We start from the raw sequence: 13,757 nt of genomic DNA, 5'->3' as shown, positions 1-13,757 counted from the left end.
TTGGCACTCTTACGACTGACCGGTTGTTAATGCTTAAGAACGGGGACAGAGCAAACACAGAGGCACGAAAATACACCTTGTGTCGGGCACAACATCTTTTCTTCACCGGTGCCCTGTGCCCCCTACCAGCATGCCTGTTTTCCAATCGAAGCCCTTCCGTGGCAGCGGCAGCACGGCAGCAAGAGACCTCCCCTCACGGATCGCGGCATGGTACAATCGCAAGCAGGAACGCAATCCCTTCCTGTACTTCGGCCTGCCGTTCATCTCGCTCGTCGTCGCAGCCTCGTTCCTCCTCACGCCGGCCACGGCCCTGCGTTATGAGAAGCACGACCGTAAGAACAGACGGGTCTCGGACAACGAGAGGATGGAGCTGGGCTTAAAGGGCGGACCGGCAGGTGAGGGCGGACTTACATACAATCCGCGGCGACGGAAGATTCTCAAGGGAGAACTCAATGAGCGCGACGAATACTACAGGCTCATGGCCAAAGATCTGGACAACTGGGAGCAGAAACGCGTGGAACGCTGGAAGGATGAACCGGACGGGAGACTGCGATAGGGTGTAGTTTGAGAGACAGGCAGCCATGGGTTGCGCCCAGTCTGTCGCCTCATTCTTCTTTGGGTGTTTTTCGCGCAAAATTCTTTATCCGTCCATTGCGAACTTGCACGATACAGAAGTCCCAACGCTCCAGGCAAAGACCAACGGCGCAGCATTCCATGCTCGGAGCAACAGCTAGTACACACATATCCCCCGGGTGACACCGTGAATGACACTACACGTGACGAATACTTGGACGGGGCGAGGCCAAAATGGCGGTGGACATACATACCTACTTTCAAGCAAAGCATGGTCACAACGTAAAACAGTGGTGGGCGGTGCGTTGACGGAAGAGCCTCCCCGGAGCCTAGGCTGCAGAGTACGAACTTACCCACAGAGCTCTGGTGACACGAAACGCGTTCTAGAATGGGACGTGTTGGTACGTGTATGTACAATCAAGAGGCGGCAGAAGAGCTTGCTTTCTTGTGAAGTCCCAAAAGAGAAACTGGTGGTGGGCGGTCAGAACCAATACCATAGCGGCACCGGTCACCTGAAGGAGGGCTCGCTTAGATGCAGGCCGAGATGGGCGAGAAGATTCTGGCCACCTCAGGAGCACAGATGACGGCATTTGATTGCTCTGGCCGCAAACGGCGTCATCTTCGGTAGCAGCCGACATGCATGGCAGCTCCGGATGACGACCGAAAACGTGTCATGCTGGTCGGGTGCTCGTCTGTTGTTCGGGGTAGCTCGGGCTCGATACGGAAGGGGAGAAAGGGAAGGTTGGAAGGGGTCTGGACCCTGCACCGAGAATACACTGTCTATCCCGCACCCTGTTTTAGGAGGCGATTTCGTGTAAAGGCTACTAGGGGAAGAATATGTGAACTTTTTGGTCGTAAGGACCCTTGGTTCTCCCAACCGGGCATCCACCGACCCGCCGACCACATCTGAAGCACGCCAGATACAGGCTGCATTTCGTTATCGTTTACGTTTTCGATATGCCGGCTCGTGGCTAGGGCACTTTTTGGGTGCATGCGGTACCTGGATAGTGCCCCCGGCCGCATTTCTAGTGTCGTCCAAAGAGCATGATTGAGAATGGGGGAGGCTTTCTCGTGTGGATCATGCCACTCACGCTCTTTGCCGGTGAGATGCTGAATCCCAACTGTACAAGTATGTATGTACTTTGTACGTACTGGTAAGAGGAGTTTCATCGAGAGATAAGCGAATAGAAGAAGATGGCGGTCGGGGACTATCCAGGCTCGCCAGGGTGGCTTGGGTCAGTATGACGTTAGGGGAACTGCTGACTGGCTGGCTGGCTGGAGTCAGCCCTGTGAAAGAGTCAGTTTCTCATCCGTCCCTACGCAGTTTATGTACGTTCATATTGTCTGTCTGCTGTTCTCTTTACGATATGTCTTATCTTGCTCTGCCGAGGTGCGAGTGTGAGAGCCATTCGCTGCATGGGCAGGAGCACAGGCCCGGCAGTCATCCATCTGAACTGATTTCCAATCAACCCTGTGGTGGTCATGCACCCCAACAAGGGTCCGATCCCCTCCATCGCCTCTTACATATCCACCCATACTCCATCTTCGGAGGTTGATCCAAATCTCTGGGCCAATAACGCCCGTGGACTACTGTGCAACCCATTCCCTCTTGGGTACTATGTACCAGTAACACCCTCGTTGAAGCAGGTGTCGATTCTAACATCAAATGTTCCTTGGGGTTCCAGACCGTTATTCTTATCCTCGATCCCACCAGGTGTGTCACAGTATGTTGCGAGTCAGCATGGGTTCATCTTGCGTCAGTCCTCTTCTTGCAAACCCTGTTTTCTCTTTCCCCAGAAGACCCTTGTTTCTCGTTTCGGTCGGAAACGCCCTGTCACGCCTGTCTCGATAGCTGTAGTTGTGACTGCCAGGTGGTCCAGTATTGTTTTCGCACGAAGTCTCGGAATTAAGAGAATGCGAGGTCTGGGCTGGGCGAAAAGCTGCAGGGGCTCTTGCTTGTACCACTAATTATTTGTCTGCACCCAGTCAGGGTCACTGTGGACGGGAACGATGCAGGGCTTCAGCCCACCATCACTCACCCGTTGGCGTTGCTGCTCCCACCGACGTCATTGTTCCCTGCGCCAATTTCCATCCGAAAGTTGCCTTTTGGGGCACCCTTTATGCCTGGGACTCAGTGCCCGTGTTCCCCCTACATCTACCCAACTACGAGCATTGCGCCCGCTGCTAGGTACTATTACTCTTGTTAAACTTCTACCTGCTGGCCCCCCCTGACGAGATCTCCCTCCGTACCGGGCGGTACGTTACTCACCACTTCCCCCCCTTAACCGGCCAATTCTCTCACCTCGCATCTCTCATCTTCGCCTCTTACCTCGCACCAACCTTAAAAAAAAGTTGCCATTGAATTAGTGATTCACTGCCTCAGCTGAGAAGAAAACAATATATCCCTTTGTTTGCCTGCCCGACACAATGTTTCCACAGTCCACCTCGCTGCTGTCCGCCTTGTCGCGTGCACAGTCCAGACCACAATGACGTAGATCGTTGGGGGCAGATCTGCTTTTTCACCTGGTACTTTCTGTACACACACATTCTCAGCTCCGACACCCGTGCACATCCTGCCTGCGCCTGAACATCCTCACCCGCTATATCCACACCTTCAGAACGCAGCGCCTCGGGACCCCTCTCTCTTGTTCCTTCGACGTCTTTCCTGCTGCTCGGGGGTCTTTTCAACCTTGCCTTGTTACCTTCCTGTGGAGGGCATTAATTTGTGTCGCCGTCGACTCATTCGCACGACCCTTCTCGGCCACGAAACCTTGATGACCATCCACCACATCGCTTCGACCTCACCCGTTGCTTCTGGCCAATTGGCCAATATCACCACCATGTCCGCCGCTGCGACGGCCGCCCTCAAATCTTCCTCACATTCTCACTCCCACTCACAGTCGCATCCGCATTCCAAATCTCACTCACACTCCCACTCGCGTTCCTCCCGGCCCTCAACCACCCCACGCACTCAGCCTGCGGTCGCCTCGGTCGGTCAATCCATGCCACCTCACCTATCTCCAAACACTACGCGATCCGCCCAACCGCCCAAAGATGTCAAGAGCCCGAGTCCCAGTTACTTTGGTTTTGTCGTGGGCAGCGACGATACCATACCGCCAGACTCCAATCCGGGCGCACATGCCCGCCAAAATTGGACGTACCCCAATTCGGCTGCTCCGAACAACGCCCCGACTCCCCGTCATATCCCGCTCGAGGCAAACCCAGAGTTCGAAGCGTTTAGAAGACAGTCGGAACATAACCACAGGTTTGCGTTGAACACGGCTTTCAGACCTTCCCAGTCTCGGAACAACTCCACGAGTACTGCCTCCCGCGTCGAGACTCCCGCCTCTCCGCATACAAAGAAGCCTTCGTTAGACAGAAGCTCCAAGTCGTCCAATGGAGGGGCAGGTGTGCAGCAGCAGGGCAGTCAGATGGAAGATGTATCCTTCTTCGACATTCCAAGGCGACAATCTCCGGGACCTATCAATTCTCAGCATACTGTTGCCGACCACCAACACGCCCGACTCTCCTTACCTGACAACAGTATCCGAACACCTCCTCTGAAGGCTGCCACAAATTCGCATCGCTCAGACACCCTACCCCCGTCGGGGGACAAGGACGCTCCCCCCATTGTTTCCCCGACCCAAATAGCCGAGCTCGTCAAAAACCGACCAGGAGATGTTTTGATCCTGGATCTAAGAGTATATCAGCAGTATTCCACGGCGCGGATAAGAGGAGCTCTAAATCTATGTATCCCCACGACACTCTTGAAGCGGCCTGCATATAATGTTCAGAGGCTCGCGGAGACATTTGCATCGGCGCGAGACCAAGAAACGTTCGCACGCTGGCCGAAATGTGCTTATATCATAGTGTATGATGCTAACTCTTCTTTGCCGAAGGAGGCCGTCACGCCATTAAATGTGCTCAAGAAGTTTACCTCGGAAGGTTGGGCCGGTACTGGGTTGGTGGTCAAAGGTGGGTTTTTGAAGTTTCAGAAATTGGTTCCGGAGCTGGTAGACAGCGGCCCTGTTCAGTCTGGAAATGGGGCTTCTACACAACCGCTATCAATCTCAGCTCCTGGAAAGGACGCCCTCCCCGTGGCTGGAGGTTGCGCAATGCCCTCAGAGAAGTCGGCCGCCAATCCGTTCTTCGGAAACATCCGTCAGAACATGGACTTGCTGGATGGCGTAGGCCAGATGCCCATCAAACAGCCTACCAACATGACATCAGAGACGGAACGGCACATGCCCGCGTGGTTGAAAAGAGCTGCTTCAAAGTCGGACGAAGGGAAACTGGTCTCTGACCGATTCCTCAACATTGAGAAGTCGGAGCAGAAACGGATGCAGGAAGCCCTCACGGCCAAAGTGTCGTATGGGACTCCACGGACCGAACAGCCCCAGAAGATCCAAGTGGCGGGTATCGAGAAAGGCTCCAAGAACCGATACAACAATATCTTTCCCTTTGACCATACTCGGGTTCGGCTGCAAAACGTTCCGAGTGGGAGCTGCGACTATATCAACGCCAGCCACGTCAAGGCAGAGTTTTCCAACCGGCGGTACATTGCGACCCAAGCGCCGATTCCTGCCACGTTCAATGATTTTTGGCGCGTTGTCTGGGAACAGGATGTCCGTGTGATTGTCATGCTGACGGCCGAAGCAGAAGGTGGGCAGGTCAAGAGTCATGTCTACTGGAAGCCTGGCGAGTACGGTCCTCTAAAGCTTAAGCAGCTCTCCGAGCGCCAAGTGAGCTTGGAGACCAAGAAGTTTGCCAACAAACTTGCACCGACAGCCAGACCGTCCATGGCGCCCAGAAGATCAACAACGGCCAACATTCCGGGGGAAAGAGGTCGAGACGATGTGAAATCACCAACTGCCAAGACTCCTACAGCGGTGGTTCGCCATTTCTCTTTGAGCCATTCGGCATTTCCCTTCCAGCCAATGCGTGAGATCACTCAGATTCATTATGCGGACTGGCCCGACTTTGGGGCCCCGGCGAGCCCTTTGGAACTGCTTGGACTTGTAGAACAGGTCAACAAGTATGTCCGAGGAGCTGGAACTCCGTCTAATGTCATGGGACCAGACGACGCAGCTCCCGAAGGGCAACGGCCGGTTTTGGTCCATTGCAGCGCCGGCTGTGGGCGAACCGGCACCTTCTGTACGATTGATTCTGTCATCGACATGTTGAAAAGGCAGCGGCTTTCTCACGAAGTTGGGGGGGATAAAATGGACGTTGACACGGGCGATTGGGTGAATCGGGATGATGTTGACCTGGTGGCCAAGACCGTGGATGACTTCCGACATCAGCGACTGAGCATGGTCCAGAATTTACGACAATTTGTGTTGTGTTACGAAAGCATATTACAGTGGCTGGTGATGCAGGAGTCAGAGCATCAGAAACGACCGGGACTACCAGACCCACGACGGAGTTATCACGGTTGAGATTTTTCGATAAAAATAAACAAAAAGCCATGATGGGGACATGACGATTGTACGCCGAGCATGGAATGAGACGCATATCTGCCATTGTTGGCAGCCGGTTGGGGTTTTTTTTTACCCACAGATCTCCAAGCCAGCAGTGCATGGCTCTGGAGTGCATAGCAGGCATTTGATATATGATTTTTTCAGTCCAGTACAGAGCAGGGCATAGCGAAGCAGGTGGAGGAAGACTATATACTGCATATCTGGTTCTGGATATTTCGATTCTGCCAAGGGTCGACTTCAACCATGACACTTATAACGACCAACGAGAGTCTCATCTTGATCTGCCGGGTCTTGTTCTTGGCTCACCCCTCGCTTCGCGAGAAATCCTAGACTTTTCCTTTGCTGAGCTGAGCATACAAGGTCGCAGAAACGAGGATTTGGTCTAAAAGGCGGCTGTGATCGGATGCAACCTCTCTTCCATCTCATGGCCACTGCCGAAGTCACCGATATTCGCATAGAGCAAACGGTTGGAAGGATTCCCAAGAAGAAAGCACCGTGTCCGTTATCCGATTACCTTGCGTCTTGTCCTGGTCCTGGTCCTCGGTGCCAGCCTCTTCCTGGTCGGTCTACTGGATTTCCTCGCAAGCCCTGCGGCGAAGAACATCAATATAAATATTATGATTCCGCTGCAGAGTATTCGGGAAGCTCGGCGAGGTCGTCTGACTGGGAATCGTCCGTCCAAGGAATACCAAGAAATCCTTCCAAATCTCATCCAAAATTGGCAGCCCTGCGTTGCAAAGATGGGTGAAAAAGGACGGGAGGATCTGAGCAAAGCCTGGGCCTGGTGGGTTCCTGCTTCGCCATTCGCCCCTTTAGAGGTTGTGATCGTTTTGTGGCTTGCTGAATCCACAGTCGCCCTGATCAGCCAGCAGAATTCCTCTTATTGGATACGGTACGCCACGCTCGTCGGACTTTGCTTTCAATTCAGCTCCTCGCCCTTGCTCGTTCGGGGCTAGCCAGCCTGTCAGCACTACTATCGAGCCACTTTCCCGCTGGCTTCTGTGCTGACTCGCCCAAATCTCCGCCAGAAGTAGCAGCAGGCAACTTCCATCCTCGCCATACGACATGTCATGGTAGTCAGCCAGCGCCTCCCTCGCACCGTAGCTGGGGTGCACAAGAGGCCGCTCTACGATATAACTCGACAGTCTTTCTTCCGGGCGACAGACACCAAGACATCTCCCCTCGGTGGCTGGCTCGTGTTGTTCCACGAGCAGCCAGAATGAGACGGACACGTCGGCGCCGTTGCCCGTTTGATAAGCAGCCAAGACTCCTAAAAGCCTCGAGATTCGCTGGCTCCGAACGGCTGGCCTGAAAATGTGCTTGTGCCTGCTCCCCGAGACAGGCTTGAGAGGCTTGATCGTCCGCCTAGTGACATGTCTTTTCTGCGAAAATAACAACACTCGTGCAGGGAGCTGAGGCAATCACCTTCCCTTTGCAGGTTCTGTACCGAGTACACGGAGTGCCCAGCAACCCAGGCAAGCCAGCGGTGGTCCCACGCGTTGGGCCTCCCTCGTAGAACACGGTAACAACGACTCCCCGGCTTTACAGAACACGAGGGAGACCCCAAGACCAGGGGACACCACCTTCAGCCACTACGCCATTCTCGGGCAAGTCCTGGAGGGTGCGAAGCAAATTGCTGGGTGATGGCAAGGCGCCATGCCAGTTCAGCCCTAAAACCCAAATAAACACCTTGTGCTGCGGAAAGAGCGTCCTCGTTATAAAGCATCCAATTCTTCCCGCCTCCGTTTCATCGTGGGATTTTGCCACACACACACACACTGCCTTCTTGTTGGCTGTCGTTAGTCATACAGCAAATCCGCTGCGCTGAGGTCACGGGCTAATATACTATAATCTCATCCCTCCCACCAGACAAACCACCAAACCTCGCTTCTTCCTACTACTAGTTCCTTCGTCGAAGTCAATCAAGGCTGTCCCATCTGGAAACTCATAGTTTGATACCTCGCTACCAGAGCCCTGATCCGATATTCTCAAACACGTCGCGTTTTCACCATGTCGAACTATTTGCCGCTGCTCGTGACGATGGGCTTCTTGATGGCTGACGGGCTCATCGAGGTCGGGCTTGTTGGGTCCATGGTCGGGTTCTTGCACGACCGGGCGGGGAGGTTCTTCACCATCGACGCGCCCAACGGCACTTTCAACCTGCACGGCAAGCCCAAGGGCCTTCTCGTCAATCAAGGACACACCAGCAACGGCGCTGGAGGGACCGCGGTGGTGCTGGTCGGCTTTTTGGGGTTGCTCACCATTTGGTATGAGAAACGACGAGTCAGAAGGGTACGCTTTGCATAAACATCTATGGGGAGGTGCGATACTAACAGGTTTGCTCCAGACTCAAGCCACGAACCACTCGGGCATCTTCGTCTTCTGGGTCGTGATGACGGTGCTGTCGGCGCTGCTCACGCTGTCAGCCCTGATCTACACGTTTGTGGTGACGGCACAGACGGACAACCAGTCCATCAATCTCGCGGTTGCGGCGGCGAACCCGGAGCCCAAGATGTACCCGCTCGACAACTGGACGCCGGAGAACTGGTTCGTCGCGGTCCTGGCGCTGCCGCTCGCACACGCCAGCGACCGGCACGACATCCGCAATAACCTCCGCCTGATGCGCGGCTGGCGCTGGAACCTCATCCCACTGTTCATCCTGGGCGTTGCCGTGGCCTCGCTGGCGGTGTGGGAGCTAGTCAGCGGCCGGCGGTGGCGCCACGGCGATTCCAAGGAGAAGCTCCGAAACTCGACGCAGAGCTAGACCTACTGAGGTTGCCGACCGTCGTCTGTTCTATCTATCGATCTATCTGCTCGGGAAATGAGATGGAATTAAGGGACAGCAAGCAGGTGGAAAGGCTGAATCTTCTTTTGTTACTGGACAGGCACACCGCCTCGGGCTATTGTGTATTTCCCTTCTTTTTTTGGGCTTTTGATCTTTGTTTCTGGGGTCTTTTGGATATATTTACTTTTTTTATTACTCTTCCATCATCGAGCAAGCGAGCGGCGTTTGGGGGCAAAGAAAAAAAGAACATCCCTCTGAGAAATATTATTACTCGGTATGTTCTGAAAGGGGAAGTGAGAACTGGGACATACACATACATATACATAATGTCCCTGATGAACTGTGACGACACGACCATTTATTCGTCTTTGGGGACACTAGGGCACTCGAGCACGAGACATATACTACTATTATTCCAACAATGGTAGAGTAAATTTCCATGCCTGGTTTAAGGAGTGTCTACGATGAATCTGGGTCAACATAACTCCGAAAGAATCTAAGTCCCCCCAAGCTAGAGTGATACACCATCTTAGAAGGACAACGCTGTAATGCCATCTCATATGGGCCAGGCCATACATGGCAAAGAAGAGAGAGAAAGAGAGTATATGAATGTGTGTGTGTGTGTGTGTGTGCGTATCACTCGTATTTTTTTCCAACCAGGCAAAGGGCTTTTCGCATCACGGCGTCTTCGATATTATGCCATGATGTGATCGATGATGACGAACGGGGGTGGCGAACTCCGACCGACGGCAACGACGCCGCAATTTTTAAAAATAATCACCACTTTTAGGCATGCTTCGACTACCTAATACAGTACATAATCCGCTAATCTAGGCGCACTTTTGCCCCTGGGCCCCGCCCCCAAGGCCCGCCGATCTTGACTGGGGAAGGTCGATGATCCGGCCATGTTGAGGCCCCCGTGGCTGGCAGGCTGTACCTGCAGAGCTTCGTATTCATTAGTGAGCCTTGCTCTATGTATGCGTACATATGTAATACTACGTACTGACCTCAGTGACGTTCGCACGAGAACGAGATGAGGAGGTGAGACACAGTATGTAGCATGCCTCCTTTTCTCCCTGGTGGTGATTCTCCAAATGCGAGAGGAGATTACGGCGACACCTTTGGAAGTCGTGGGAGCCTACGAGTACGAAGTATGGGTACCAGGTTCTCAAGCAGCAGGGATACCCCCAGGAGGCACCAGAGAGGCAGGAGCTCGACAGAAATAATCCCTTCGAGGCGGAGCAAATAATATTAGTATTGATGGTGAGTGAGCAGTTCGGGAACTCGTCTCGGTTTCAGCCTTGCCACCAGATTGCTCCCTGTACGGAGTACGAGGTGGACCAAAGGGAGCAATGATATCCACGGCTAAATTCCTCTCTGCCTCTTTCTGTCGTGTCGATGACTGTTTGCACAGATGTGCTCCGAGCCGACTAAACCTATACTATTGGATATTTCGACACAACGGACGGCATCGAACGGAACTTCGCACTAACCACCGGACGCTCACACACGTCCCTCTGTACTTGGCTGAGCCACCACCCGTTACCGAAAACAAAAAGAAAAGAACAAGAAAAAGAAGGTGAACATGATAATATTCGGGTAGCCCTAGTAGCTCTCCGACGGAAAACCTATCGCCCGTCCTCCCGTTCTGATTAGCCCCTCGCCGCTTTGCTCACCTTCGGCCCACCTGCCGCTCACTGAAAGTATATCACGTGATTAGTACTAGCTAGACGTGGTAAGTTTAGCGAGCGCAACTTATCAACACTTCGATCAACTCAAAGTCTGCCTTACTCTACTCTGCACAATGAAGGATCTGCCCTTCGATCCCTCCACTCTCACAAGGGAAAAATTACGAGGCGTCGGCGTTGGACTCTCTTCCGAGGTCGTGCATATCGCGGGGACGAATATTGTTGCCAAAATTCCCGCCCCACAGGATCTCGAGGATCAAAAGATCGAGAAAAGGATATATGAGCGTCTTCAGGGGCATCCGAATATTCTCCGCTATCTGGGTCAAAGCCCTCCAGCATGCACGCTATTACGCAATGCCCTGTTATTTGAATACCATCGTCATGGCAGTCTGATAGATTGCTTGGACAAGATTGTTCCTGGACGAAGTCGGTTCGTCAACGTCACTCCCTCTCATGCTTGAAACACTGACAGATCTTAGTTGGCCCTCTCAAGCCGTATCAGCTGTGGCATATATTCATTCTAAAGGCGTTGTGCATGGGGATATTGGTCTTCATAACTTCCTCCTTCATGACGACGGTAGACTCATTTTGTGCGACTTCGCAGGCTCCGGTCTAGATGAGTTACCTCCTAACGTGAGCGCCGGCGTACGGTATCTCAACCCATTATTTGACTCGGACTATCCCTCAGAAAGAGATGACGTTTTTGCACTAGGCACCGTGCTTTACGAACTTGACCGTGGAGAACGGCTCTTTGAGGGGAAAAGCGATCGGGAGATCAGACAATGTCTACGGAACAAGCATTTTCCTGACCTTTCTCTGGTGTCCTCACCATTGAGGCAAGTGATTGAGAAATGTTGGACAGTCCCCGATTACAAAGCTGGCAACGCCTGGATTGAGCTAGGTAGGTACACCACTCTGTCTTTGGGCCGACCTAATTTATCTACAGAGACTCAACCCACATTTATTATCAATTCATGGTTTTCTGGGCTTCTTGGACTTGCTGTTGGTGCTGTTGGTGCTGTTGGTGCAGTTCTCGTTTTCACATTGGCATAATAACGTTGAGGGGTGATGTTGCAGAAAATAGTAGGGGTGGTTACAAATGGTCCTGTTAATTGTCTCATTATGCCCCCTTCCCATATAGCTGTTGCGTCAGATTGAATGGATGAGAAATCTGGTATGGGGTAAAGGAATGATGGAATTGGCTCTGGACGACTATGCAGAGTCCTGACCTCCTGTTCACCATGTAATTTGGCAGTGGAATAGACTCAGGACGTCCAGGACACCAATCCTACTGAAGGACTTACTCCGTAGTCTAATTTACGGTGTCTCGACGTGGTTGCAACTCGCCATGAGCCCGTTCGGCGCCGACAAGACTGAGAAAGTCTGTGGCTACTAATACGGTTGGCCCTATGGGAGATTGAATAGATAAGTTCGAGTCATAAATCTAGGCACAGGAATAGTTGTGGGGGCAGGAAACTCCATTGTACAAATGACATCCTTTTGATAGTCGAGGATCACAGAATAGGTGAAGCCAGGCACTGGAGAAGACATGCACAAGCGATGACCAGCATTATTCCAACTCAACACCAAATTATCGCCAAAATCTCTTGAGCCAATGCTGAAGAAGAGGTAGCTGTCTTCTATCCGCAGGGGCCCCCTCAAGCTAATCATTTGTTCACACCCTTACCTTTTCCAGAATATGCTGATGTCCCAGATGTGGACGCTCCTTTGGAGGATGTATCATAGGATAAAAATAGTGCATCCTGGTGTGTTGCCGAATCTATAGTAATTTTAGCATTGGATTTCTGAAATAAATCGAGGAGAATGCATATTCCTCACCGGGGTAGAGGCGTAAGGATTCACAGGCGGGACAACGACCTGGTCTTGACGTTGATCCTATTGAGGCTTCCCATTTGGTAACTTTGCTGCAGATCAAATCTCCATACGGCTGTGATGCAGTTTTCTCATTCTTGCAATCTAGTTTTTGGATGATACTCTCGCTCATCGATGGTTGTGGTGTAGTAACAACCCGTGTATTATAGTAGATATGTGGAGTCGTATCTTTGAGAGTGCACCTTCTATAGACGAAGGGCGACGAGAGAGTAACACACATTCTGAGGAATTTCGCCTGGCGGCGTTCAGACGATGCAGGTGCCAGACATGGAATTCGACATGTAAGTTGAATAACTCAATTGAATTGATTGATTGATTGATTCGGCAAGGAAATCTATCTAGTGCGCCTACGACTTTGTTATGTATCGCGGAGGAAATTATTCGGCTAATCTACCCGATAGGGTTAGGGTAGCACCCCCCTACACTAGGCACTTAGAGAAGCCTAATTAGTCCTATTATCGCCTATATCCCTCGATATCGTTTATAGCTATGCGCTAGTACCGGCTACCCGCAGTGTGATCTATCTGAGACAAGAAATAAACGGACATCACACCATAGTAAAGACCAGTGGTGGAAAAGAGTATCACTAATGAAGTATCCGCTCGGGTTGTAGAGGCGTGTTTATCAAAATGGCCATAGTGTAGCAGGGTCAACTCCTCACATGGCCACCGCCTTCCGGAGGAGTATCACACTTTCTTGTTGAGCGGATGGTTAGGGGCCGGGTCAGGCCTCCAATTTATTTACTCAGGGAGCGCCCCGTGAGCGCTCAGTGATGCTCAGCATACGCTCAGTTAAAGCTCGGATCAAAGCAGCCTTCGCTCACCCTCTAGGATCAAACCGTGAATGGCAATTAGGTTCTTCGATCTCGATTAATAGAGGTAGGTATGTACGAGTCCGTCCTGCAGATTTTGGCCTTGTCTCTCCTTGTTAGTCCCGAGGCGTGTGCGTGGCGCAGTTCGAACTCCCGAGCGAGGGCGTTGGTGTTGATTGACTTACTCACTCGATCCTTCAAACAAACCAAGGCTCCAACGTTCAGCATCTCACCTCAAGGTTCTTTGAGGGAAGGGATGTCTGGCACTGAGCATGCATGCCTTCCCGTTCGTGTGAATGTATTCATGTACAGCACGACCTTCCGGGGACGAGTACATGGATACTTCCGTGCAAGGTGTCGGTACGAGCAACACGATAATCTTCGTCCCCAAGCGTCTACAAGCGACGTAGCCGGTCTACGCTTGAACGCTGCAGACGAATGGACTGTTGTGCCTGCATCATCTCGTGTTCCTTCGTCAACTGCCGTGGTGTTTGGTCATTTGAGGTACTATACCTCGTATTTGGGCG

At 52.3% G+C, this 13,757-nt stretch overlaps 3 protein-coding genes across 3 annotated transcripts; all 3 read left to right on the top strand.

The window, feature by feature from the left end:
* Window positions 1-130: 130 nt before the first annotated feature.
* Window positions 131-556, top strand: AYL99_05682 (hypothetical protein; the record flags this gene model as incomplete). The annotated part of the gene is made up of 1 exon (XM_018837194.1): window positions 131-556. The coding sequence occupies one exon, from the start codon at window positions 131-133 to the stop codon at window positions 554-556; it is 426 nt and encodes a 141-aa protein (XP_018694047.1).
* A 2,857-nt stretch (window positions 557-3,413) lies between these two features.
* On the top strand, window positions 3,414-6,011 carry AYL99_05681 (hypothetical protein; the record flags this gene model as incomplete). The annotated part of the gene is made up of 1 exon (XM_018837193.1): window positions 3,414-6,011. The coding sequence occupies one exon, from the start codon at window positions 3,414-3,416 to the stop codon at window positions 6,009-6,011; it is 2,598 nt and encodes an 865-aa protein (XP_018694046.1).
* Window positions 6,012-8,063: 2,052 nt separating this feature from the next.
* On the top strand, window positions 8,064-8,817 carry AYL99_05680 (hypothetical protein; the record flags this gene model as incomplete). The annotated part of the gene is made up of 2 exons (XM_018837192.1): window positions 8,064-8,345; window positions 8,401-8,817. 2 exons carry the CDS (start codon window positions 8,064-8,066, stop codon window positions 8,815-8,817), a joined length of 699 nt encoding a protein of 232 aa, XP_018694045.1.
* Between the last annotated feature and the right edge of the window lie 4,940 nt (window positions 8,818-13,757).

Source organism: Fonsecaea erecta (assembly GCF_001651985.1).
Source record: "Fonsecaea erecta strain CBS 125763 chromosome Unknown Scaff4, whole genome shotgun sequence".
Classification (NCBI taxonomy): domain Eukaryota; kingdom Fungi; phylum Ascomycota; class Eurotiomycetes; order Chaetothyriales; family Herpotrichiellaceae; genus Fonsecaea; species Fonsecaea erecta.
This window is presented reverse-complemented; position numbering and strand designations above follow the sequence as displayed.